Source organism: Aspergillus welwitschiae (genome assembly GCF_003344945.1).
Source record: "Aspergillus welwitschiae strain CBS 139.54b unplaced genomic scaffold BDQ94scaffold_63, whole genome shotgun sequence".
Lineage (NCBI taxonomy): Eukaryota > Fungi > Ascomycota > Eurotiomycetes > Eurotiales > Aspergillaceae > Aspergillus > Aspergillus welwitschiae.
In genome coordinates, this window is record NW_020798757.1 from 73273 (window position 1) to 94620 (window position 21348).

At 52.0% G+C, this 21348-nt stretch overlaps 10 protein-coding genes across 10 annotated transcripts; 6 read left to right on the forward strand and 4 right to left on the reverse strand.

Annotated features, from left to right (window-relative positions):
* Positions 1-676: 676 nt before the first annotated feature.
* On the forward strand, positions 677-1342 carry BDQ94DRAFT_185032 (uncharacterized protein; the record flags this gene model as incomplete). Its single annotated transcript, XM_026774780.1, has 3 exons — positions 677-725; positions 779-817; positions 851-1342. The coding sequence occupies 3 exons, from the start codon at positions 677-679 to the stop codon at positions 1237-1239; spliced, it is 477 nt and encodes a 158-aa protein (XP_026620315.1). The 3' UTR covers positions 1240-1342.
* A 1056-nt stretch (positions 1343-2398) lies between these two features.
* On the forward strand, positions 2399-4338 carry BDQ94DRAFT_163757 (uncharacterized protein; the record flags this gene model as incomplete). Its single annotated transcript, XM_026769810.1, has 5 exons — positions 2399-2890; positions 2951-3075; positions 3142-3267; positions 3319-3402; positions 3483-4338. The coding sequence occupies 5 exons, from the start codon at positions 2399-2401 to the stop codon at positions 4336-4338; spliced, it is 1683 nt and encodes a 560-aa protein (XP_026620316.1).
* A 761-nt stretch (positions 4339-5099) lies between these two features.
* BDQ94DRAFT_185036 (uncharacterized protein) lies at positions 5100-5738 on the forward strand (the record flags this gene model as incomplete). Its single annotated transcript, XM_026774781.1, has 1 exon — positions 5100-5738. The coding sequence occupies one exon, from the start codon at positions 5100-5102 to the stop codon at positions 5736-5738; it is 639 nt and encodes a 212-aa protein (XP_026620317.1).
* A 115-nt stretch (positions 5739-5853) lies between these two features.
* BDQ94DRAFT_163759 (uncharacterized protein) lies at positions 5854-6307 on the reverse strand (the record flags this gene model as incomplete). Its single annotated transcript, XM_026769811.1, has 2 exons — positions 5854-6137; positions 6196-6307. 2 exons carry the CDS (start codon positions 6305-6307, stop codon positions 5854-5856), a joined length of 396 nt encoding a protein of 131 aa, XP_026620318.1.
* Positions 6308-7268: 961 nt separating this feature from the next.
* On the forward strand, positions 7269-10541 carry BDQ94DRAFT_185038 (patatin-like phospholipase family protein; the record flags this gene model as incomplete). Its single annotated transcript, XM_026774782.1, has 5 exons — positions 7269-7592; positions 7731-7962; positions 8271-8867; positions 8957-9356; positions 9493-10541. 5 exons carry the CDS (start codon positions 7269-7271, stop codon positions 10406-10408), a joined length of 2469 nt encoding a protein of 822 aa, XP_026620319.1. The 3' UTR covers positions 10409-10541.
* A 306-nt stretch (positions 10542-10847) lies between these two features.
* BDQ94DRAFT_185040 (uncharacterized protein) lies at positions 10848-11256 on the reverse strand (the record flags this gene model as incomplete). Its single annotated transcript, XM_026774783.1, has 2 exons — positions 10848-11011; positions 11092-11256. 2 exons carry the CDS (start codon positions 11254-11256, stop codon positions 10862-10864), a joined length of 315 nt encoding a protein of 104 aa, XP_026620320.1. The 3' UTR covers positions 10848-10861.
* Positions 11257-13406: 2150 nt separating this feature from the next.
* Positions 13407-13870, reverse strand: BDQ94DRAFT_154207 (uncharacterized protein). Its single transcript, XM_026768269.1, has one exon. It carries the CDS (start codon positions 13854-13856, stop codon positions 13674-13676), a length of 183 nt encoding a protein of 60 aa, XP_026620321.1. The 5' UTR covers positions 13857-13870; the 3' UTR covers positions 13407-13673.
* BDQ94DRAFT_118243 (uncharacterized protein) lies at positions 13768-14474 on the forward strand. The gene has a single exon (XM_026763714.1). The coding sequence runs from the start codon at positions 13914-13916 to the stop codon at positions 14328-14330; it is 417 nt and encodes a 138-aa protein (XP_026620322.1). The 5' UTR covers positions 13768-13913; the 3' UTR covers positions 14331-14474.
* On the forward strand, positions 14247-14884 carry BDQ94DRAFT_154209 (uncharacterized protein). Its single transcript, XM_026768270.1, has one exon. It carries the CDS (start codon positions 14619-14621, stop codon positions 14820-14822), a length of 204 nt encoding a protein of 67 aa, XP_026620323.1. The 5' UTR covers positions 14247-14618; the 3' UTR covers positions 14823-14884.
* Positions 14885-16132: 1248 nt separating this feature from the next.
* BDQ94DRAFT_175764 (uncharacterized protein) lies at positions 16133-16527 on the reverse strand (the record flags this gene model as incomplete). The annotated part of the gene is made up of 2 exons (XM_026772557.1): positions 16133-16225; positions 16300-16527. 2 exons carry the CDS (start codon positions 16525-16527, stop codon positions 16133-16135), a joined length of 321 nt encoding a protein of 106 aa, XP_026620324.1.
* Between the last annotated feature and the right edge of the window lie 4821 nt (positions 16528-21348).

Genomic DNA, 21348 nt, shown 5'->3' on the forward strand with positions numbered 1-21348 from the left:
CAGCGAGAGCCGCTTGCTGTTCTGACACCGTTCTCAGGAGTAATGGTAACCTTCGGAGGTCCAGCCGCGCCTCCAGTGTGGGCTTCTTTGCCACTCCGGATGAACAGTTGAATCCCGTAACCCGTAGAGTACCATCCGGCCTTAACCATTCATGGAATAAGCGGAGACGATTGGATCCTCCGATATCTCTTTCTTACCTTCTACGTCTGGCTGCAGGAGACCGATGGAGGAATACACTTTCCGTCTACGCCTAGCGTTATTTGAGATAAAGGAAGGAAGGGCGGGCACAGCGACCACGGAGATGGCCCCACTGAAGGATATGCCAATTGTACAAACTCAGCTTCTTTATCTTACGGCCCAAAAAAAGTTTAGTAAGTGACATCCTCCGCTCAATGGTTAATCAACGAACGGGGTTAGCCGAAGAAGTACTTCCCGACATCCGCACGGTTCACATCAACGGTCCATAATCCGCACGATTGCCAGGACGATTGTAAGTTCAAGTATCTAGACCATGGTAGTGTTACCGTCTCACAGGCGTTAGCTGAATACATACATCGGATGGAAGTATGTACTCCTGCCATGGCTAATCTGTACCTCGACCATTTCCACTTCTTCTTCCCCGAGCCTTTCAAGTCTACTTCACTGAACCATATCAATTCACACCCTGCACCTACTGATGCAGAAGAACAAGCTAACAGGCACTAGCCCTCCGGCCGAGATAAAAGGTTTGTCCCCTCACACAACATGTATTTGGGCGTACTGACATGGTCAACTTCAGGCTCGAGGGCACCGTCTAGAAAACCGAAAACGTACTCGCGTGGGTGTGACACCAGATCACGGTTTTAACGAGCCTTTGAGAAAGCGCAACATGAATCTCAGAGGCTCGAGCCGGCATTGTGGTCACAGAATCATGCAGGGTCGATGTGGGTTCTGCCGCAGACACTTCGAGAACTCAGCAACCTACGACAGCTTTGTCGACTTCAATCCAACGCTCTGGTCCGAGCTAGACGACTGGCCGAGAGTGGGCGGAATAGACCTCTGACAGAGTCAATGGATAATATGGAGGCGCCCAAATGTGACCGGTGTGAAACAAGGGCAATGGGCGTGGTTCTCGCTCCGTGTTTCCATAGCTTATGTCCGGGTTGTGGTGGGACTGGACCACCAGGCGCTTCGGATGTTATGTTTCAAACCTGCCCGGTGTGCTCTCTTTCTGGTTTCCAACAGCCCAGAAGGACTTAGGCGTATTAGCTACTGCTATTCGGGCCGCCGTGTTGACCGGAAGTGACATTCCCTTGCGGAAAGCGATGCTTACGGGCGTGAAGGCGAGGGGACGAAAGATGAGAAAGATGAATAAGGGAGGATTATCATGATACTTTGGTAGCAAGTTGGGAATTTTATTGTTATAGTTTAGGAATTGAATGTGCTCTTCCTTGCATGTTCTTCGAAATCCGTGAACCATAAAAAGCTTTCACATTAGCTGAGAGAAAAGATGCAGAGAATGAGGTATTGTGATAGGTAGAAATACTGGGTTCCACATTGCTCAGGAACAAGAGAAATCGGCAGTATTTGATCTGACATAGCGAGGGATTTTCAATGGAGGGCTGGGAAATTCATTAAGATATTAAGTGGTCTCCCCGTTATGTTTTGCGGCCAACTCACCGGAAAGCTTTCCGATCGCCGCTGTACAACTGCCTTTTCGCTGATCAGCCCCCGTGCATTGCAACTTGAAGCGCATCACATTCTGTAAGAGGGGCAAAAGAAAAAAGGAACAAGGAGCGGAAGATCTAGCTCCTTAATGTACGTAATGTTCCCGGATGATCTCCCTGGCCAGCGGCAGGAGAGTTCGTCGGTGCCCTGGTGGGCCCGCACCGGGTGGCAATCATACTTGACTAACAGATGGATAGGAGATGTTCCATAAATGTGGACATGGCCTTTTATTGCTAAACAACTCATCGTGGAAAACCGATGGCGGGCGATAAGCAGTATCTGAGACAATCGTCATGACTGGTCGGTTGCGAGACCGGGTGGAACCTATCATACGAACATACTACGATGGGGTCGCCAAGAACCATTGTCGAAAGCACTCTGCCGTCCCCTGGGCCGCTGCTACTGTAGCATGGAAGTGCAAAGCACCAATATAAAGAGATGGGGCCACATGCGAGTCGGGCGACGGCCCCGCTGTAGGCTGGAGAGCCATCCTGTCCGTAAAAGATGCAACCTTGAAATCTCGAGCAGCTCAAAAGACAGATGAGCCCAGCACCAACGTCACTGACGTCTCTCTCCCCTACAGGAGCAGGCCTGACGACATTGAGCGACAGTGTTGGCCACAGTCAGATTTCATCTGTCTACCATTGCATTGATACCTTTTGCAATTTTTCCTCCCCACGCCAGCAGAACCATGGGGTCCGAACTGGGGGTCACTGCCGCATCCATGCCCCAGCCAGCCTATACTCCGGTCAGTATTTGGTGGACGTGCTGGGCGGCCACCTGGACGGTTATTGTTGCGTCTGGCATGGCCTATCTCATCGCCCATCGCAGCACACCCCCACTCCTGCTGCGAGGCCTCGGGCTGTCGCTATCCGCCGTTGTTGTGCTTCATGTCTATTGGGCTTCCGTGCAGTTCGGAACCATGATTGGCACCATCATGCCCGGAGATGCCGAGTACTGGATCATGGGTACCTATCTACCGTGTGGCATTGCCCTGTTCCACGCGTCGAACAGTCGCTTCTACCACGTGGCAAAGCTTCAGGAGGACTATGTCATTCGTAGTTGTGGCGGGATTGATTTATCCTCCACCTCGAGGGGCAAGCTCGGTGCCGTAGACCGGTTTCGTCGCCTTGCATACACTACCAAGATCCTTGTGCTTGTTACGGTGGCGTCGCTCGCTCAGGTAAAACGGCCACCGCCTACCCCTATTGATTATCGTATCGGTGTCTAATTGAATCATTAGGTGTTCCTCACGGTCTTGATGTGGCTCATCTCTCGCAAATGGCACCGCACTTGGGGGATTCCAGGCACCGAGGTCCATGGAACCGAGATGCAGCAAAAGTCGGAAATGGGCCGGGGCTGGGAGTGGTAAGAAGGCCTCCGACATACGCCCGGCGCATATACGACGAGAAGTGCGTGCTAACCGATATGCAGGTGGCCTGGCGTGTTCGGACAGTTCTTCTGGTCCTGGATTGTGGGCCCCGTCGTTCTCTGGAAATCCCGCCACATCCACGACACCCACGGCTGGCGAGTCCAGACAATGGGCTGCGTCATCGCCAAGTGAGTCAATCGGTCTGATGAGGTCTGTCGTACGACTAACCCGTCCTGTAGTCTCCCGGCGACGCCGATGTGGCTCATCGCCCTCTATGTCCCCGCCATGGAGCGAGTCAATCAGTACTGGCTACCGCCCCAGTGGTAGGTGCTCCGAGCCGTGACCAACAGGAACATAGAAATAAAGATGGAAAGAAGCACGAAAATGTGGCTGACACCTGTAGGATTTGTCTCTCTATCTGGGTGATGGAGGTTTTTGCTGTTCTCCTGCCGTGCCGGGAGGTAATGCGCTATCACGCTATCCGACAAGGGGCCTTCGATTCGATCGCACGGTGGGAACCAAATACCAATCCCTTTGCCGGTGGCACCATGGCCCGCAGGTCCGCCTCCATTCTCGTCGAGCTCACAGGGTCTGGCCGGGAATCATGGAGTAGATCTCTTGGCTCCAGCTCCAGCTCTCGGGACAGCATATTCACTAAGCGTGCGCTTGAATGTGTCTTGGCGCGCAATCCCGCCCCGCTGCAGGATTTTTCCGCCCATCGCGATTTCTCCGGAGAGAATATAGCTTTTCTGACCCGAGTGGCAGAATGGAAGAGCTCGCTGCCCCATGCGGTCTGGAATAGCAGGATCTCAGACTATGGAGACCTTACCGACTTGATTCGGGAGCAGTTTCACCGCGCGCTGTGTATTTACACGACGTTCATCAGTGATCGCCATGCGCACTTTCCGATCAACATCTCTTCGCAGGACCGGAAGGAGCTGGAGAAGGTCTTCGCGGGCCCTGCTGGGCTTCTCTTCGGGGACGGGCGCCCGGCCAATCCCGCCGTTCCCTTCGATGCGCCAGGGTATGCCCCCACACCCGTAGCGTCTCCGATCGCCTCCATGAAGGCCGAAGCTGGTTCGCTAGTCGCCGACAACGGCCCAGTGCAATCCTGGGGCGAGATTCCCCAGACATTCAGTGCGACAGTCTTTGACCGAGCCGAGGAGAGCATCAAGTACCTCGTCCTGACCAACACGTGGCCTAAGTTTGTTCGAAGTTGCGGCATCGCAGCTGAGGTTGATTTGCTGGCGGGGAGCTAGAGTCCCGCGTAGCTGGTTCCGGAACGAGGTCGCCAGCGATGGAAGGTTGGACTGCATGGCATCTGTCCGGGATGTTGACAAAATTCTATAGATTAATATGGCGGAGCAACTCATCAGATCAAATATCCTGTCGGACCGTAGCACTGTCTTGTTACTATAGAGGAGTCGAGCAGTAGTGTCGAAGACCATCCGGTCAGAAGCCCAGCCATACGGTATGGTATGGACAATATCCCCCAGCGGGCAAATGATGGACCGACTTTTGCCTCACGATCATGTTAAACATATGTACGAGCATGGTCATGGAAATACCATCGTAGGGGTGGGCAAAGCTGCGTGATTGACCTACGTGCTCCATTTCTTGCCGGTCAGGTACGAAACCATCCGGCGAAAGTTGGGAACTCTGGTGGGCGACATCGATGGTTCCTAAAACCCAAGAGCCGTTATCTAGGCCATGGCACCCCGTTCTTGGTTCGTGGCTTCCCTATATATTTTGAGGGGAAGAGAGTAAACAATCATTGGATTGCTTGCCCACCACCCCTCGATAATGTTTAGTGCGTCAGTCTTCGAATTCGAACTGTATGTATTTGAGCAATGTACGGGACGATCCTGTCCGCCATTCATCAGCTACCCAAAATCATCATTCTTCCATCCAAAGCATCTTTCCATATCTGTCTTCCATCCATCTGTCTCTTCACAAACTGGCTGACAACCTTTATACCTGCCAGATGGATGATGATGTTAAAAACCTACCGGTGGAGCCAATGCCGAAATCATCGGCTCAGCCACTACCGACGAGTCTGCCGTTTCCCGCTCAACACCGCATTCTACGGGTACTGCAACAGCGCTTGGAGCGCTCTGCGTTCGAGTCTATCCAGAAATGGCACCGCCAACTCGGCCAGGCTAACGGATGGGATTGTGCCGAGAAGGTAGAATTGCACATGGCGTTCAGAGCGCTGGACCGAAAACGCCGTTCCCATTCCATATCTGGGTCTACGAGAATCCCAAAGAAGGCGGTTGATCGGTTGCGAGCCGACGTTGTGGGCATCCGCCACGCAGCCGTGCACCGTCAGCTACAGGATCATCGTCGTCTTCTACAGCAACTGCACTCGGCCCGAGAGTTTGCAACCGTATGGCTGGGCGATCCGCAGTGTGGGAGGGAGATCGAGCAGTGTCACGTGCGGATCAACCGTCTATTCAGCGCATGGAAGGCACGCACCCATCGTCTGCAAGGCAATCTGGCTGCGCGCATGGGACGCAACAGTATGCCTGAGCACCAACGTCACCAATGCCTCCTGCTTGAGGCGATGCGAAGGCTCTGGGAAAGGATCAATCGCGATTGTGTTGGGCAAGCGGACTACATCCTACAAGTGAGCTTTCCGTCATTGTATACAAAGACGTGAGCAGCGCATGCATGACATGGGAAATGGGCATATTAGCTTGAATACAAAGAAGACAGGCGCGAGAATCCAAGCTGTGAATTAACCACGGGTTGTGTTACTCCTATGCTAACACAAGTCAGCCCCGCAAGGATGAAGATGTCTGTTTGTTGCAATTTTTGCCCTCCAATTGACTCCTGATTCCTCCAGCCACTTGACGCAGAAGGTGAGAGGGAGCTTCTTGCATCATGGATTGGCGTTTTCTTTGGATCATGGGTGATATATGTCTGGAGGTATCATTAGTGACCATCGCAGTAAGCAGTGGAGGATCTGGTACATACCCATGTTTCGTCGGGCGCACCAGGGCACGGCTGTGGAAGTCACATAGCAGATTTTCCGTCACGCTTTTTGAGGCGAGATTCCCTGGCGGTCAAATCGGTAATGCCTTGAAGTAGATGCAGCTCTGTGTGTGCGATCTCACGCCACTTTAGATCGACGTCGTGTGGGCAGGGATGCCCGTTGTCTAACAACCCAATGCATCTTTCACGATGGAGAGGATCGTAATACAAGGAAACGCGTCCAAAACTAGCCATGGCCAATTGGTAAACGTGAGTTTGAGAAGAAGATAGGGACAGACTGGCGAGACTGTAGGAAAGTGGTAATTTGTGCGAAATATCCGGGATGGCGCCGGGCCTAGATATAGGTCTGATATTGGTGAAAGAATTTTTTCACTTCCTTACCTGCAGCGCGAATTGCGCGCGAATTGCTGTTCAAAGAGCTGCATAGTCCCCTCATGTCTATATGATGACCCGCGAAGACGGAAAACAATCATGCGAATGTGGAACGTCGTAGGAAAGCGGTGGTTGTTCCTCGGAGCAATCGTCACTATCCTAGGAACGAGCTTGTCGGTCATAGGAGCCATCGACTTCCGAGGGCCCCTAGCCTAAAGCTTGGAAATTCCTGGTGGCGTGTGTAGCTTAACCGCACTCTCGTCGGTAGCAAAATCGGTTGCCCACCGAACGATTACCGGACGAACCAGGCTTCCTCACGCGCCACTATCACCATGGTGCCCCGACGCTTCCTGTACATGGTTGACTGAGCGCCATCGGAGCGAGGATAGCTCTGCTAGTACTGACGTTTGCCGGTCGTCGGTTCGCCCATGTACAGCCGGCGCGTCTGGCCATGCGGCGGAACAGCGGGTCGACCTGTTGAGATAAGTGATAGTGAGGTTGATTCGTGTTGATTGACTTAGGGAGTTTTCTTTTACAGGGACAGGATGCCTGATATATATTTTCCAATTCCTACGACAAACTGAGGTCCACCTTTAGGCAAGGCGCGTGCGCCTCAGAATATGGAACCGGTGCTCAGTGACTTGAGGGTACAGTAAGGTCTAGTGAATGGCCTCAATTGCTTTCTTCGTTGGACCACTGAGCTGCACATACCGGACTACCTCTTCGAATGAAAATGGATGGCACAAATGTAATGGTTTGGAGCCACTTCCGACTCGGGGACATATATAAGGCCCGAACCCCCATCCGAACCAAATCGTCAACCATGGCATGGCTGGACCTCACGCAAGACGCCACGGGCTGGTCCCTGGTCGACACGGGGCGGATGAACGAGATCGTGCAGGACATGAGTCATCCGGCCACGCAGTATCCTTCCCTGATTTCCTTCGTCGGCAACGATAATCGCATGCTGGCTCTACGCTCGCTTTTCCCCCAGAATAACGTTCTTCGCAGAAGCTCAGCGGGAGTAATCCGACTACACCTCTGCATCACTACCGCCCACACCGAATATCCGATCTGGTTCGCAGAGAGCAGGCTCCAGGGTCTACCAGTAGTCGGTGAATGCTCCAAGCCCCCAGGGAAAGATGGCGTTCGTCAATATTCCGTCAACAGGACTCAATTTCCTACCACCGATGTGAAGGGTTCACTTCTGACGAGACTGGTGTTCCCGTGGATGCATGTCGTCTGTTTCTTTGTGGATGGGCTGGCGGGATTGGAGAAAACCAAGAGCCTGCTGGAAGCGTCACGAAGTCGGATACAGGCCGGGGCCTCTTCCGCCCCAGCTCGTATGCGCGTGATTGTGGTTCTCACAAAACCAACCGCCGTCTACGAAACAGACCCTGTGGAGGTGCTCCAGGCCGTTCGGAGCGTCACGGACCCGGATCATGTATCATTGTCGGTGGTCGACCTTCGAGGCCGCCATCGGCTTTCAGGTCCAGCATTATTCGCTCCGTTGCAACGTCAGGTTCTTGATGAGCTCCAGCTCAGCCGGACTGAGCGACTTCAGCGGGGGTTGCTCTTCTCGGCAGTCCACCAGGCCTTCCTTTGGCACCGTTCACTTCCAGGGTTACTCCACTCCGCTGCTCGCCGGGTGGATGGTCTCCTTCTCTCTCGGGAGAGGCTGCCTATCAGTGGAGCATTCAGCGAATGTTTGGCGGAACTCCTGGCGCAGTCACGCACGCTGAAGTGTCCGATCCAAGAACTCTATTCATTCATGGCGTCCGCTCTGTTGATGGACGCCTATCCTCCTGGAATGCACCGTAAGTAGGGCTAGTCCAGGACTGCTTCACCACCATGGGCCCCGCACTGACAGAAACAGAGTTCCGACCGGACCATGTCTTTGATACGTTGTACCGAGATCTCTGCGATAGCGCTTGGAGAACCGTGGGAGATCCCGATGGCAGCGGACGCAGTGACGCCATCCGTAGTTATTTCGCTGAACAGTTCCGCCGTCTCAGCCCGGTGCACACCTCACGCGCTATCCGACAGGACGAACTGATTCGCTTCGGTCGGCGGTGGCCTGCCCTGACCTTACCCACGGCGTGTGTCTTCTGTCTTGGCCGATGGGCCGAGCATCAGACCCCTTGTCGACATGGTATATGTGATCCCTGCGTGACGATGTTTGGCCAGCGGGCCCGCGGCGTGGAATACCACCGAGACCTTGCCCAGTGTCCCCTGTGTCAGGGCGCTCTTCAGCTGACGGTCCGTCAACTACCACCGACCAAGCGCCCAGTCGTGCTGGCTCTCGATGGCGGCGGGATTCGGGGAATGGTCACCTTAGGCCTTTTGCGAGCGCTGGAGCAACGGCTTGCCGGCGCCATCACGCTGCCGGAGATCCCAGATCTAACCGCGGGCACCAGTGTTGGTAAGTCGCACCCTCTTTTGCCGTCATGGGCGGTCTGTCTGGTTTGGATGCAAAAATCTCCAGCATGGTGACTAACTCGCCGAGAGCAGGTTCCGTTATCGGGACCGATCAGGTCTACAACAACACCTCGGCCGCAGAAGCATGTCGAAGATTTCCCGACTTGGCACAATGCATATTCCAGCCTGCCTACTCCCTTTCCCGAATATGGCCTTGGTTGGGCTGCATCCTGAATCTCATTCGAGATGCTGCCTACGACTCAGGTGCGTTAGAGCGAACGCTCCAACAGGTCTGTCAGCAGGGGCGTCGGGTGTTTGATGTGATGCCGCCATTGGCGGCAGGACGTCGTCTCGCCATCGTTGCAAGCCGTATCTCTGACGGAAGGCCGGTTGTCTTCCCCAATTACCGTGGAGTGAGGCACGGATCTGTTGACTTGGCGTACCAAAGGATCGTCCCGCACGGCGAGAGCCAGAATCCGTTGTTACGGAAAACGTGAGTTGTTCTCGAGCTTATGTAGAGAGTTATTGTTCACGAAACTGACAAGAGTAGCCTAGAATGCAGTGCCGCAGCTCCCTGGTAGGAGATCATCCCCATTACGCAGCAGTTTGTCCCGGCTGACCCGACATAGGTTTTTCCGATCCAAGCACCTGCCCGGGATCGGCGTTCTGCAGGATGGAGGGGTCCGGGCGAATAACCCGCACGGGATTGCACAGGAGGAATGTCGAATTATCTGGCCATCCGCGCAGGCACACGACCTCCTGGTATCCGTGGGCACGGGATACGTCCCACCGGCCGAGGAGGCAACCGATCCGGCCCAGCATGGTTGCAGCTCCCTACAAGACAAGGCGCCCTTCCGATTGTGGCGCGCGTACAACTCCTCCCCCTGCATGGACGGCGTAGAAGCCTTCAAAGAGGGACTAAATCATGTACCCCATCCCCTCCGGACCCGTATCTTCCGGCTGGACCACGCTCTGGCGGATCTACCACGACTGGACGATGTGATGAGGGTCGCAGAACTCGCCAAGGAGCCGTACACGGTCCCAGACGAACTCGTGCGAGCAGTGCTCGCCACGTGCTTCTTCTTTGAATTAGACGAAGGTCCGACGAGGGTACCGGGCCAATACCTTTGCCGGGGATCGGTCCTATGTGCGCGCCGCGAGCCACGGCGGATTCTCGAGCGCGTGTTGGTGGAATTTCCGGGCGCAGAGCTGCAGACCGGCCGCGGGAAGCACTTGGGTCGGTCGGACGATGATGATGGATGTATGGTCTGTGGATACTACCGCAAAAAGTTTCGGTTCCACGTGGCCAGTCTGGATGAAGAAATATCGATCATGCTCAAGGGGTCGTCGGGCCAGCAGCCAATCGGCGGGTTTCCAGCCACTGTTCGACAGCTTCTCCACCAGCAGCAATCGGACGCTGTATTTGGGCGATCCGATCACCAAAGCGACCAGTGGCCGCCGCAGAGGATGTGTTATTGTCCGCGAGGTGTTAAACGGGTTCGTTTCGTCGAGCCATCCCCGTCCCGGAAGAAACGAAGGGCGTAGAGCAGCGACCACAACTCGCAGTGGTTAGTCACGGTCTTAGTTTACACCATCCTTTCTACTATGCATTACCGTGTATAGGAGAATGCGATGGATGAAAGAAACAGGCTCATACTATTGTACAGTTGGATGGATGGATGGATTATATTGTTTATCCTGACCCCCTGCAAAATGAATCGATATGCGGATTACCTACAACTATGTCATACCCGTTGTGTCTACTTGGTATTTCAGGAATGTTGTTGATCTAGGCGTGTTTCACTTGAAGTCTAAAATATCGCTGAAATAAGGTGCGAAAGACAAAGAAAAATCATATTGATGGGATAGTGCTTTTGCCGGCAAAGATCGCATTGCTGAGCCCGTCCAGCATGAGCTGGCCCAGTAGTGACCAACCAACTATACGTCTGTAAGTAGTTCATCATAGGTTGGAAGGCTGAGGGCGAATGATATAGCCGACTAGCTCAGCCCTCCAACCAACTCCAACGCTGCCTCTCCAGCCTCCCAGGAATACCACAGCACTAGGTACTCATTGGAGGAACTACCATCAGAGACCACCTTCCGCTTGGCAATCACTCGAATCGGGTTTATCCGGCCTTTCGGTGTGTTCTAATCCAGTCTCAGAAACTCGTCGATCACCAGCAAATGGATAGGGAGCGTCTCAGGCGCTTGTGCCACTTATCACCTACGGGAATGTAATCCTCGCTCTCTTCCTCAAGTTCATCGCCATGGTCTGACAGAGTCTCCGAGTCGGACACGATAAAGTCACGGTCTTCAGTGTTTTCAGAAAGAAGAGGACTATCGGTCGACCAGGAATCTTCGTGTTCCAAACCGCTGCATAGGGCAGAAGTCATCTTCTCCAATAGCACGCCGGCCTCCAGAGGAATGTACTGGATCCAGGATGGTACAGTGGTCACCCGCAAAGGAATGAGCTTCCGGTTTGTTGGTAGTTATGTGGGAAACAGTGAGAGGTTTCTAGTTATTTGTAGATACCGTGCCAGTTTTAAAGCACTCGCCCCCTAAAACAGCGTCGATGCCGGCACAAGGCTCATATATTTCCCAAGGGCTTCGTGCTAGGATTTCACGGGCAGCCGGATTGGGTGTCAACTGCTGTGGTGATGAATAGCTCAGCCCAGAAGTGGCACGACTGAACGTCTGGTCGCTTGGGACACGATGCGAGGCATTGCTCGGAGGTTCATGTTGCGTAGAGACCACAGGCGGCCGCATTCCCCCAAACCAAACGGTGCCACGAACGTCTCTTTTCGCGGCTGGCATGACTGGCCCAAGTGGAAGTCAGAGATACAAGCGCCTGTTCTTGTGTCCAGATACTTTTTGAGATGACCTCCCACGTCGCTGAGGAGTATGCTCTCTGATTCTGTATGGTAGACAATGTAAGGAAGATGGTGCAATTATATGGTCTACCTACAGCCGCCACGGGCATTCCTTTTGTTAAAAGTACGATATGTTCCAATGATCACAAAAGCTAACACAACAAGGCCACGTGAACGAAGAACTTTCTGACAGTTGGGGGGGGGGGGGGGGCGGAAATCGTGAAGGATGGCCGGAACCTGATCGCTACCTCGGGGAAAGTGTACCGCATTTCTAAGAACGGACATGCCGGCCCTCGAGAAGCCCGGCCTTGGTTTGCTCGGGATCAAAGGCTTGCTAGTTCACCGGATTAACCAACAGCTTGTAGAGTATGACCTGGGGTCTTGGGTTGGTCATGGGAGCTTGCAGGTCGGCTAGTTTGGCCGATGAGGATGGTGCGCATACAGTCATGACCATGGCAAGAAGCATAACTAAATCCGGGGGGTAGAATTTTGTATATTTTCACCAGCTGCTGTCCTGGATGGAGTGGGCCAAAGAATAATCAAGAAAGAAGCTCATATATGTTGCCCAATTGTTCTTTGGCAGATGCGCAATGTACACCGTCTATCATTTTAGAAAGGCCTTGTTGCGTGAGATGTGATCAGTATGTCCACCTTTTTTGCACTCTGCTCAATTTGGTCGACATCCCGATATCCCATTTTGGTAGGGTTGGATTGGAAATAGGTTTTGTTGTTGGGGCTAAATGCTGCTGGCGAAATGATTTCCCATTGGTCATATTCGGCCGGAAAAATTGATGCCCAGCAAGGCCATGCTCGACAGTGGATCATTTGCAACTGGAGGTATCGGAGGCTGAGCATATTATCAACCTGCTGACCTGGCTTTGATGAGCGATCCCTTAGAGTGGGCAATATATTCAACCTTGGCGCGCCTGTTGATTTTGTATGAGTTTCGTGGAGTTACGAAAAGCCGGTTGTGCCGGACACCCTGGAGTAGCTAGTGTTGATTGTGTTATATATATATCATTGACCACTCATGTACGGAAATTATAGACCGTTGATGCGCATGATTACAATTGCGAGCGACGAGGCTCACATTTGTAGTAGCCTAGGGTAAAAGTATATACAAATTCAGTATACCCATGTGTTGGTCTCTTTGCTTTACGCCCTCAGCCCAGAGGTCGAAATCCGAGGACATGATATTTCTTCGGTGACGCATTCGGATTCCCAGGCGGGCTTCAAATTGAACCCCTGGACAGTTTCCTCATAAGGACTAGTCCCGGGCCTTCCCGAGCCCCAGCAAATGTTGATGGCCCAAGGCAACAACAAACGACTAGAGAAGCCGACCAGAGGGCGGTGAAAAGACGTGCTCGCCTAGCTCTGAACGGGTTAACGCCCCAGCAGATCCCCTTAGCACACGCGCGTTCCCAAAACGGCAAAAAAAAAAAAAAAAAAAAAAAAAAAAAAAATTTAAAAAATTTAAAAAAACGCTATGGCAACTTACTCGACCATGTCTACTCGGTGAGTTACTAGGTGGATTCTTTCACCACTTCCGCTATCTTTTCACCGTAATTTCACCATTCTGTGCCTGTTTACCTCATCTCCCCCCATCCCTTTATTTTCTCCCTTTGCCTTTTCCTCTTTCACTTCTTTACTTGTTTTTCGCACCCGCCTCATTTGCCCTACCCCTGGTCCGCAGGTTACCCAGCTCCCCACTGGGTCTCCCATCGACCGCGATCAGGGACCTCAAAAGGCGATCATCACATTTCGAAAGACGCATGATCACGTCCGGCCTGGTCAAATCCTCAGCATAAAGTCGAATCATGCTGCGCCAAGGTCAAAGCAGGATCGGGGGATCCAAGTTATGATGCGCGGCGAGAAGCCGTCCGAATGACTGGGCATTTTGTGTGTACAGTAACAAGTTGACCAGCGAGCGCCAGTGAGCATCAGCAAGCGCAAGCGGGGAATACTGCGTCAGCCGAACACAGCACGACCCTACTTACACTATAATAGAACTCACAACGAGAGCTAGATCGGTAGTCTTGTCGGATGATTTGCCCCGTTTCCGAGCCACCGGGCTCCCGGTCCCCATATTGCGGGTTTGCCCAGGTCTCGCTGGGCTGCCTCATTGTTGCGAGATCTGGTCCCCACGCAGTGGCAAAACGGGCAATGTCCGAGGGCCTGTCATGTGTGACCCGTCACCAAGGTCGGTATCTGTCGAGCGGACCATAACCCGAACGCGTCTGAACGCCGAGTACATTATAGGTCAAGCGAACGGTTTGACCAGACATACGCGAACTCCCAGTTTTCTTGCCCGAAGCGTACCGGGGGAGTTACCCAGGACTCGCGGCGTCATTCATCCTTTGCGTCACTGTTCAGGCACAGGTATATTAAATATGGGGTCTATTGTCACTGTTAATACATTGTACCACAAACAATTAAGCGAAGTATTGTACATGACTAGCAGCGGGCATGGTCTCGACGTCCGTTCCGCCCTTGTGATGTACGATGTTGCACCTATGCTGGTAAGAACCGCGGTATGGCGCGAGCAGACCTTGGCTTCCTTGCGTCATGACGAGTGGATATATTCTGGCAAATACTAGTTCCCAGCACCGCGTGGTGATGGCTACTCTTAGCTGAAGGCCTTGGAAGGTTGTTCCAAAGACAGAAGGTCACATCCAACTAGGAGGGACCATGGCACAGGGAATACGACATGGGGCCCATGGTCATGAAGGGAGTCATACGACACAGGCTCGCCATTTCTGTGAAGGTGCACACTATTTCGCTTGCAAATTCGAGAGAGTCAGCCTTCTGGATTACTCTACGGAGGGATAAAGCCCAAAGAAAGGGTCACATCTCCGTCTTGAGGTGTTGAACCGCTGAACGTCTCCATGCGATCAGGCCGACCAGAACCGGCCGTCATGATAAACAGAGGTTACTGTGTTCTCAGGAGGGCATATCACACAGTCATCGAGGGCCTGCCCGTTGGGGGAACAGAAAGAGTTGTCGCTGTGGTTTGCCTTGGTGGATACTGCTCTATAGAGGGCCAAGCGGTTGTGCTTGTAGCGATGGAATTGCCCAACTCTGCACTCTGAGTTTAAACACTCGTGCTATGAATTGTCATGCTGCTTTCAACTATGATAGTCCGTGCCATTACATCATCTTGAGCCACTGCTAGGACTACAATAGCGGTGATAGATGTACACTTCGTACTTGACTTCAGTGCTGGGTATTCATGAACTAGTCACAAGCCGAAGAATTCATTCCTCTTGGGACCGTATGACGTGACACAGTTATAGCCGGTCCTCAGAGTAAGGTCCGAGCCCGAGCCTAAGAACACAACATGAAGCCTGGACATCTGCCACAAGCATATGGTATGTGGTGGGAATAACCTGCTAGAGCATCATGTGTCGAGCAAAAAGGCCGGAATTCGTCGTAAATACTTTCAATATGCTGGTGTGCAATTTGGACGCGATGCAGAGAACATTGGGATTAGGCCAGCCCCCCGGTAGATCTAGCCAGGATCATCCATGCGGCACTGGAAGTATAGTGAACCAATATGCAGCGCGAGCTGTGGTTGTTGACTGCAGGACACAACACACGGGGCAGATTAGGTTCTTTCTGCTTGCATATCATGGGCTCCCCCCTGGCTATCTGCCTGACGAGGAGTGACTTCTGGCGATGGAGCGAGTGACCTTCAACTGCGGTCCTTTTCAGCTTGGTCTGGAGGTGGGGTCGTCTGGAGTTCTGGCGCCGGTCTCTGCTGCGCTGAGCTATGTGGACCACTTTCGGTCACCGCGGCATGTAGTCGCAGTCCCAGGTATCGTGTCCGACAAAAGCAGTTGCGAGGCTTCATAGTGCCTACCGCCCACCGCCGAGCGCGTAGATGTTTTGATTCAAAAGGGAGACTGTGCTCCCCAGGGTAGTGCATAATGAGAAGTTTCACACGATCCTTACTGTCAATAGCCTTTATATACCGCGGAAACTATGAGCGCTCGAGCGAAAAAGCCGTACCCATTCCTCATCTAAGACTTCGATAATCCCAAAGAAGGGGCTTAATCGGTTGCGAGCTGACATTGAGGGCATCCGTCACGCAGCCGTGCATCGCCAGCTACAGGATCATCGTCGTCTGCTACAGCAGCTTCACTCGGCCCGAGTGTTTGCAACCGTATGGCTGGGCGACCCGCAGTGTGGAATGGAGATCGAGCAGTGTGAAATGCGGATCAACCGGCTTTTCAGTGGATGGAAGGCACGCACCCGCCGTCTCCAAGGCAGATGACATATTCTTGAATACAAAGAGGCCAGGAGCGAGAATACATGATTTAAATCTAGCATAGGTTATTGCTCCTATGCCACAGATTAATCCAAGGTTGAAAATAACTCTGTTCGTTGCAGTATTGGGCCTTCAATGATTTCTCCAAATAACCGAGGAAGAGGGCGAGAGGGCACTTCCTGAACCATAGATTGGCTGTTCTTTTGAATCAGTGGTGAAAAATGTCTGGAAATTTCATTAGTGAACATCGTTGTAAGCAGTGGCGGACCTTATACAAGCCTGTGCCTCGTCGAGCGTACCAGGGCGCGGCGGTGGGATTCACATAGCAGAAGCTCTGTCACATTTTTGACGCTAGATTGCCTGGTAGTCAAATCCGTACCGTCTTGGAGTAGCTGCAGCTCTGTGTGTGTCGTCATACGCGACTCCAGAGGTTCACAGTATGGGGGCAGGGATTTCCATTGTCCGGCAATCCAATGCTCACGGTAGAGAGGACCGTATTTGATGGCAACAAAGACATAGCTAGCCATGGCAGGATGTAAGCCTATAATAACGAAGCAAAGACAGGCAGACGCAGTTCTTTGTGTGGACCGTCTGAGACATAGCCTCACCTACTATAAGTTCGGCATTGGCAAGAAATAATTTCCACTTTTTTGCCCGCGCAGGGAGGTGCGCCATGAGATTCCGTCTTTCGAGCTGCTAAACCTCATTCTACACAATGAACAGGGAAGACGAAGAACAATCATGAGAGTGTATCACGTCGTAGCAAAACTGTGCTCGTTTCTCGAAGCAATCATCACTATCATAATACCGGGCGTGTCGCTCGTGGGAGCCATCGACGTCCGAGAACTCGCAGGCTGACTCGTGAATATTCCCGGTGGCATGTGAAATTTCAGCCGCACTTTCATGAAGAGCAAATTTGCTCGCCCAACGAACTGCCACCTTAACCAGGCTTTTTCAAGCAACACTGTCACCCATACCATGAGTAATATCATTCGGGCACTCCGAATAGTTCTAGAAACCGGTCATACCTAGCACGGTATTTGATGTATTATCAGAAGATAACCGGCATGGCCATGACGGGACTTTGCTTGCTGATCCTGTTAGGTAGTATCCACAGGGAGCATATTCCAGGAGTGTCAACACCTTAACGATGCGCATATTTAGAGGACCTATCGCGACTAACTCAGTTCAAGCCGCAGCTTGTTATGAGAATAGAAGATGATAGAATGTATGAGTCCTTCTTATAGCTCACAGTCGGCGGAATTGCCAGGCTTAACCTACGTCGACCCACAAATGGCACCATGTGGTAGGGGCTGGCTTGCAAGTATCAGTAGTCACCCTGCAATAATTCTTGGTACAGTCACTTGTAATTGAACTATGTCGCCATCTGCGAATCTTATATCCGACTCGCCTTTATCTTCCCCCAGCGAGCTACGGTCGTCAAGCTGTGATTATTGATAGTCGCATCATACGCAATCATTATCACCAATAGGGGGTGATAGGCAGTACTACAATTTCGTATGGATGTCTTTCTGTTATATGACGCCCGAGTCTCCGTTCGTTGCGCGGTACAATAGGTATTCAAAAAGCCTTCAAAGATACCGGACTTCCCCCAACGACTTTTGGGAAGTTTTTAACCGGCCTCTATAAGTACATGGATGAAACCGTCAAATGAGCGCCTTCCCAGGTCTATCTAGAGCAAAAAGCTTGGCATGAGCGGATACCAGTGTTGAGGGAGTCTGGCTGGCGTGGTACAGTCGGTCTCGAAATCCCCCTGACCTTCAAACACATGATGATTGTTTTCTCGTCCCACTGCCAAGGATATAGTAGGGGAGTTATAGAGAGCAATCCGCTTGCAAATGATGGTGGCCTCCAATACAGATCGCATTGTAGCGAATATTGCTCAAATAATATGCTCGCGCTAAGCCCTTGTCAGTGGGGCTGGAAAACAATTGTCATGTGTTTGAAGGTCAGAGGAGTTTCGAGACCGACTGTAGGACCTATCTAATATCGATGACTAACTTATGAGGTTACTAACTAGGCGGAAAGAGTGAAAGCGTATATGGCCGTTTCCGGCTTGGCTTTATTTCATATTTTAACAGCAACTACGAAGGAAAAAAGTACCTCACATAAGTTCCTGTATCCTGCCAACGTGTCTGCACAGATATCACAATTCAAAGGTCCCCGAGAGCAACACGACCGTTGCGAGTATAGGTACTATCTACTAAATGGCCAATCACATGTGGGACCCCAAGCGGCAGCAAGGAATATGGCAACCAACAAAAACAGTGCCAGCATATCTCCCGCGATCGTTTTCTCTTTCATTTCGGAGCAGGTGTGACATTGATGTCGCGGGGAGCCAAACGGGTTGATTATTTCGTTGGTGTTCAGCCGGGGGTCGCCCGCGAGAGAGTAGTATATCGGCCTGTCTCTGTTCTCTTTTGCAAACCAGAGAGCAGTCTGACCGTGATTGTCCTTCATATTGACATCTAGTTCACGATGTCGCAGGAGCAGCTTGACAATTGGCAAATGTCCTTTATATGCCGCTATGTGAAGTGCGGACATACCGTCGTTGTCTTGCGCATTGATATCGACCCTACCTCGTCGCAGGAGTAGCTCCACAACTCGCAAACGTCCTTCATCTATCGCTTCATGAAGCGCGGTGCACCCGTAATTGTCCTTCTTATTGACATCGGTTTCACGATGTTGCAGCAGCAGCTCGACAATTGGCAAACGTCCATTATATACTGCTTTATGAAGAGCGGTTGACCCGTGTTTGTCCTGCGCATTTACATTGATTCCAGGAAGTTGCAGAAGCAGCTCCACAACTGGCAAGTGTCCTTTCCCTGCTGCTATGTGAAGTGCGAGGAACTTGTCGGTGTCTTGGGATGCAGCATCTGCTCCGGACGCAAGCAGCTTGCTGACAGCACTGCAAGGGCACTTGTAGGCTGCCCACATAAGGGGCGTATATCCTGGTCCGGCATTAAGGTCGGCATCATGGTCTTGAGAGAGCTGTGTGGCGGATGCCTGATAGTCTTCGCAAGTAGCTAGGTGCGAGCATACATCAGTTGTAAAAGAAGTCCGCGTAGGATCGTGGTCGCAGTGTTCTTGGCCCATATTGGTAGCTGCAATCATGTAAATGAAGAAAAAAAGTCCCTTACCCAACTCTTACGATCACGCATATGAAGCGACGAGGTTGTCGTGTTTTATATCTACTGATATTCTTATTCTGTTTCTGATGACGTCGCTCTTCATTACTCGGGTTTTCCTCAGCGGTATAGCACGACTGGACCAAAATTCTTGATAGCCATCTCCAGTCACCCAGAATGGGCACTCGCTTCAGGATGGCGGACAACGCTCCTCGGAACATTTGCTGGGCTCCCGAGAAATAGTTTGGCAGTCCTCGGAACACGGTCTCTCCCACGTTTTACGTTGTGTATCGGGAGAGGCCATTTGCTTAAGATCTTCGCCGCCACTGGGCTGAAATAAGATGTGGCGTCTCTGTCAGACTCTCCTGCATACAAAGGTTCCCTGCGCAGTTTGAATCGCTTCGGGTTACCTTGAACACTTTCCCTATCCGCCAAAGGAACTCATACACACTTACGTACCACGCCTACACAAGTTTCTGCACCCAACTTTCAATTGAATCATGCCACTAACCCTTCCCAGCAACTTTCTCTTATGCATTGCTCAGAACTTCGACCTGTCCCGCGACATCTTGTTGTTTGTCCGAGCCCCAAACGAACGTCTCGCCTGCTGCTCCCGGTTCTCTAGGACGCCAATATTGATAAGCAACACAGCCCAGCATGATGCTGAGCGACCCAGCATGGTGGCCCGCTGTTGACGGAACAACTTGTCCGGTAGCACAGTACTATGGCAATGTTAACGCTGTCCTTGACGGCAACACTCCGCTTCTCTATGCCGTCTCGAACGGCTCAGCCGCAGTCGTCAATGTTCTCGCCAGCCAGCTGATTTGTATCAACTGGCGGAATGCAAAGAGCCAATGTGCCCTGTGGCATGCAGCAAGGTGCGGAATACTGATACTGTTGAGCGATTATTGCAGCCAGGCCACATTCAAGTCAATATCGCCGATCGATCGTGGGGACAAATCCGCTGGGGACAGCTGCATTACAGGGACACGATGAGATTGTACAGTCCCTCTCGGACATTTGACAAATAAAAGTTAACATAAGGGGCCGGCGTGGCTGGACTCCAGTGTTTCATGCTCTTTTCTGTGCTATCTCCTATGGAGACCAGAGCATCTTGAAAAAGAATTTCTTACAGTACAAAGCAAAACACCGAGCTTTTACAACAGGATCAGACAGGGTCGCACACCACTTATATATGCTGCGCATCATAACGAAGCAAGCCTCACAGCGATGCTCATGCGCCATCTGAGATCCGGCACCGAGCTCCGGGACCTCCAGGCTCGGACAGCTTTGGGGGGTCGGTGAATGGGGCCAGATGAATTACAGAGCTTTCTGCGGCTACGGAGACGTGAAGAGCAAGATCCACTGATGAACCACGGCGTCCTTGTACAAGCTGCTTCATAGTATCCCCTACCTATGCCGGACCGTGAGATAACCTCTGTAGGGATGGGTCTGTGTCCACAATCATAAACCCACTGATGGTATCCAGAAGATGAACTACCCATCCTCGAACTACACTGGATGAGATAAGAGGACGCGAAATCTGGGCAGTTGGCTTTACGGGCTTGCCCTCCTTGTGTTCGCGAAACTGGAAAATACAAGGACGCCAGAACTAGAAGAACCCCGGCCCGCAAACAGTCCGTTTCGATACAACAGGATCACTCGCTATAAGCATGACATCGGCCTTAAAATCCCCTACGCAACACAAATGTGGAGCTTTGGCGAGGCGATTTCGTTTGCGCGATATTGCAAGGTTTTTATAGACAAAGGTTGTAGTCAGGATGTGATGCCCTCGCAGATGCGCAACCTACACCGTCTATCAATCTGAAAGGATACAGTATCAGAATCTGTTGGGTGAGATGCGATCAGTATTTTCATACTTTTTGCACTGTGGTCAATTTGGTTGCCATCCCGACATCCCCATTTCTGTTATGGTTGCATGGAAATAACGTTTGTTGTTCGGGATGGAATGCTGCTGGCGGGTCAATTCTCATTGGCCATGTCCGCCCGGAAAGACTAACTGCCCAGCACGGCAATGCTCGACACACATCATTTGAAAGTGGAGGGAACGGAGCAAATTATCAACCCTGCTATGCTGATTTTGACGACTTATCCCTTAGAGTGGGCATTATGTCTTAAAATTTAGCGCGCTTATTGATTTTGTATGTGTCTCCTGGAGTTACCAAAAGCCGGTTGTGC

What these genes read in the sequence shown, in the direction of transcription:
- BDQ94DRAFT_154207 (XM_026768269.1), bottom strand. Translation starts at nt 13,856, where the DNA reads ATGAGGCAGCCCAGCGAGACCTGGGCAAACCCGCAATATGGGGACCGG.
- BDQ94DRAFT_118243 (XM_026763714.1), top strand. Translation starts at nt 13,914, where the DNA reads ATGTGTGACCCGTCACCAAGGTCGGTATCTGTCGAGCGGACCATAACC.
- BDQ94DRAFT_154209 (XM_026768270.1), top strand. Translation starts at nt 14,619, where the DNA reads ATGCGATCAGGCCGACCAGAACCGGCCGTCATGATAAACAGAGGTTAC.